A 4,362-nucleotide genomic window follows, 5' to 3' on the forward strand; every position below is an offset into this window, starting at 1 on the left:
TCCGGTCAAGGGCATGTACCTTGGTTGTGGACACATCCCCAGTAGGAGGTGTGCAAGAGGCAGCTGATCGATGTTTCCCTCTCATCGATGTTTCTAACTCTCTATCCCTCTCCCTTCCTCTCTGTAAAAAAAAAAAAAAATCAATAAAATATATTTTTAAAAAAAAAAAGGGCACATGCCCAGGTTTCGGATTCAATCCCTAGGGGGTGGGTAAGCAAGAGGCAACCAATCAATGATTCTCTCTCATCATTGATGTTTCTATCTCTCCCTCTCCCTTCCTCTCTGAAATCAATAAAAATATTTTTTAAATTGCCTCGTTGTTCAATGTACATTTCTGAAAACTGCTCAAAAGCATTTTTCAAGGTAAGATTAAGCGGGGGGGAGAGGGGAGGAGTAATTCCACAAAACAGCTTTTTGGTGAGCTCGGAATGTCTTGGTGCTGTGACAACCAAAATAGCATCTCTCTTTAAAAACAATCCCCATTGTTTCAGAAAAGGAAAGTGAATTTCAAGATCAAGTTTCTTACCTACAATGTTTCCTGGCACAAAAACAATCATGCTCATCATAATCGATCCGACCCAGTACAGCCCAATGTTCCTATAACTTTCCCTGCAACGAAAAGACCTTGGCTTAGCATGCCATCTGCCAAAGTGTTACCTTTATCCTCACTAACAAAGTACCTGGATGGAAACCTCCTGGAGAGTAATAACCCAGACACAGGGAACCCTGGTACTCGCCCTCCATTTCCTCGTGTGACAAACCACAGAACCCTCTCTGTACCTTTTGTTTTGGGTTTTGTTTTTTTGCTAATCCTCACCCGAGGATATTTTTCCATTGATTTTTAGAGAGAGTGGAAGGGAAGGGGAGAGACAGAGAGAGAGAAACATCGATGTGAGAGAGACACATCGATTGGTTGACACCTACACACACCCGCACCAGGGCCCGGGGCCAGGGAACCTGCAACCAAGGTACATGCCCTTGACTGGAATCGAACCCGGGACCCTTCAGTCCGAGGGCCGACACTCTATCCACTGAGCCAAACCGGCCAGAGCTCTGTCCTTTTGACTAGGAACTACACTGCTACCCTAACCTGTAGACCACAACGCCCTTGTCACTGCAAAAAGAGGCCTGCATTTCACTCTTAGGTATGAAACGGAAAAGGAGGCTCAAAAAAGAATGGAAAATGGATCCCCTTCCCAAACCATTGGAAGTACGAGTAATGGGTGTGAAGTGGACTTTCCCTGGTGTCACAGAATTTTGGCCAAAGCCCCTAAAGGTAAAGATAGTAAGTGATATATAGCCCGGCCGGTGTGGCCCAGTGGTTGAGCGTCGACCTAGGAATGAGGAGGTCGCCGGTTGATTCCCGGTCAGGGCACATGCCCGGGTTGCGGGCTTGATCCCCAGCAGGGGGCATGCAGGAGGCAGCCCATCAATGATGCTCCTCTCTCATGGATATTTCTACCTCTCTATCCCTCACCCTTCCTTTTCTCTAAAAATCGATTAAAAAATATATTTTTAAAAAGTGATTTATACCCCTAATATTCTTAATAGGCGATGCTGACAAACAGATCTTTCAACCGATATCCCCATAACCCACCTCCATAAGGGGCTCCGAGACAAAGGAGAGTCTTAGCCGGAACAGAGGGGTTCCCTTCTGAACTGTGTGCTTCCTGCCCCGCCCCCCCCCCCCCGCCCCCAAGCCAGACCCATAGATCCCTCAAGGGAGGAAGGGAGGCCCGTTCACAGTGACTGGGCCTGTCAGCAGGACAGGCAAGAGCCCTCTCCCACCGTGGGCGCTAACAGAGCTGCAGAAACTCTGGCCCACTCCCGACAGCGTCCACGCAGAGTCCAGGCATCCTCAGAAATACGGGACGTGTTCCCTAGAGCTTGGGAAGGGGAGGCTGGTGCCTAGAAAAGTCCAAAAACTAGCTGGAGCTGTCCTTGAGTTCACGATTGGGGGAAGGGTGGGGGGCGCGAGCACAGAGCATGCATATGGTCCAGTTGAACTTCAGCCTTGTACGGGGCAAGAGAAGAATGCATGGCCCTAGCCAGTGTGGCTCAGTGGGTAGAGCATCGGCCTGCGGACTGAAGGGTCCTGGTTCGATTCCGGTCAAGGGCACATGCCCAGGTTGCAGGTTTGAGTCCCAGTAGAGGATGTGCAGGAAGCAGCCAATCAGTGATTCTCATCATTGATGTTTCTCTCTCTCCCTCTCCCTTCCTCTCTGCAATCAATAAAAAAAAAAATGTGTTGGGGCTTAAATTCCTGAAAAACAGTGTTCTCATAAGAGAACAAAATCAGCCCTGGCCGGTTTGGCTCACTGGATAGAGCGTCGGCCTGGGGACTGACGGGTCCCGGGTTCGATTCCGGTCGGGGGCATGTGCCTTGGTTGTGGGCACGTCCCCGGTGGGGGGTGTGCAGGAAGCAGCTGATCGATGTTTCTCTCTCATCGATGTTTCTGGCTCTCTGTCCCTCTCCTTTCCTCTCTGTGGATAATCAATAAAATATATTTTTTAAAAAAAAGAGAGAACAAAATCAATCAGGAAGTTAAGGGTCTGCCAGAGCCATCACCTCCGAGGGGTAACCCGGAAAGCCAGGTGCAAAGGGCCGGGGAGCGCAGAACGCCGGGTCTGACTCATCTCCAAGGAGCGGCCTTCAGTCCGGGGACGGGTGATTAAAAAAAAAAGAGAGAGAGAGAAAAGAATGCATGGCTTTCCCTCACCTGCAGCCACAGGAGGTCTGGGAAGGTGGCTGGACTTGACTGTCCTGGGCTAAGGGACCCCAGCGGAGAGAAGCTGTGGTGTACCCCCGTGGGCCGGGGAGTCACAAACTCAGCCGGAGAGCATTGCTCACTGCAGGGATCGGTGCAATGCAAACCGTCCTGTGCAGGGGTCTCCAGAGAGCCCACGTGTGTGCCCCACAGCCGACCCAGCATATCCTAAAGCAGGGCCAATCAGCACGTGGCATTGAAGACCCTGCCCCTCTTCCCTTCAACCCCTTGTACCTACATACATCCTCAGAGAAGCCGGGGCAGGCTGACTGGAGAAGGAATGGGAGGACAGACCCCCACGCCTCATGGACGGGGGAAAGGCAGCTTGAACTGGCATGAGGCTGAAGCTTTGCGTTAGAATGTGCTGGGCTTGCCCAAGCCGGTGTGGCTCAGTGGATAGAGCGTCAGCCTGCGGACGGAAGGGTCCCGGGTTCGATTCCAGTCAAGGGCACATGCCCAGGTTGCAGGCTGGATCCCCAGTAGAGGATGTGCAGGAGGCAGCCAATCAGTGATTCTCATCATTGATGTTTCTCTCCCTCCCTCTCCCTTCCTCTCTGAAATCAATAAAAACATCATTGATGTTTCTCTCTCCCTCTCTCCCTTCCTCTCTGAAATCAATAAAAAAAAAATGTGTTGGGGCTTAAATTCCTGAAAAAACACTGTTCTCATAAGAGAACAAAATCAATCAGGAAGTTAAGGGTCTGCCGGAGCGATCACCTCCGAGGGGTAACCCGGAGAGCCAGGTGCAAAGGGCCGGGGGGCGCAGAACGCCGGGCCTGACTCATCTCCAAGGAGCGGCCTTCAGTCCGGGGACACCTGTCTGTCCACTCGCCTCTGTGTTCCCCTTACCTACCCGCGCATCGGTGCTAAGGCGGCGGAGGCACACACCCCGGCGCAGTGACTTACTCCCATGCGATGGCCGCCACCATCACCAGGTACATCAGGTAATGGGCGGAGCCGTCCCAGTAGCAGACCATGTGCCCATACGCCGTGTTCAGATACGGTTCACCCTGAGGGAAGCATGGAGAGGGGTCCGCTTTACATGGGGCTCAGACACCGCGCAGAACACCAGGCCTGCACCTCGCGTAAAACACAACAGAACTGATGTGTGCAAGTCTGCTCAAATGAAACTACGCTGCATCTCATAAAGTTACGAAATCGGCAGGAAGGGGAAAGTACAACTTTAGCCTTAGCTGGTTTGGCTGAGTGGATAGGGCATCGGCCTGTGGACCGAAAGGTCCTGGGGTCGATTCCAGTCAAGGGAGTTTACCTCAGTTGCAGGCTACTCCCCGGCCCGGGCCCAGGTTGGGACTCGTGCAGGAGGCAACCAATAGGCAACCAATTGATGTGTTTCTCTCACATCAATGTTTCTCTCTGTCTTTTCCTCTCTCTTCCACTCGCCCTAAAAATCAATGGGAAAATATCCTCGGATGAGGACTCGGGTGAGGACTAAAAAATAGTAAGTAGCCCTAACCGGTTTGGCTCAGTGGATAGAGCGACGGCCTGCGGACTCAAGGGTCGGTCCCAGGTTCGATTCAGGTCAAGGGCATGTACCTTGGTTGTGGGCACATCCCCAGTAGGAGGTGTGCAGAAG

The 4,362-nt window shown here is 51.9% G+C and overlaps 1 protein-coding gene across 1 annotated transcript in view; it reads right to left on the reverse strand.

Annotated features, from left to right (window-relative positions):
• Positions 1-4,362, reverse strand: part of TM6SF1 (transmembrane 6 superfamily member 1) — a 27,932-nt gene that overhangs the window by 13,972 nt on the left and 9,598 nt on the right. The window contains exons 4-5 of the mRNA XM_005878454.2: positions 3,675-3,778; positions 527-609 (exon numbers count right to left, since the gene is read on the reverse strand). Of these exons, the coding sequence (XP_005878516.1) occupies positions 527-609; positions 3,675-3,778 (187 nt within the window). The remainder of the gene's footprint in view (positions 1-526; positions 610-3,674; positions 3,779-4,362) is intronic.

This window comes from Myotis brandtii, unplaced genomic scaffold (genome assembly GCF_000412655.1).
Source record: "Myotis brandtii unplaced genomic scaffold, ASM41265v1 scaffold561, whole genome shotgun sequence".
NCBI lineage: Eukaryota > Metazoa > Chordata > Mammalia > Chiroptera > Vespertilionidae > Myotis > Myotis brandtii.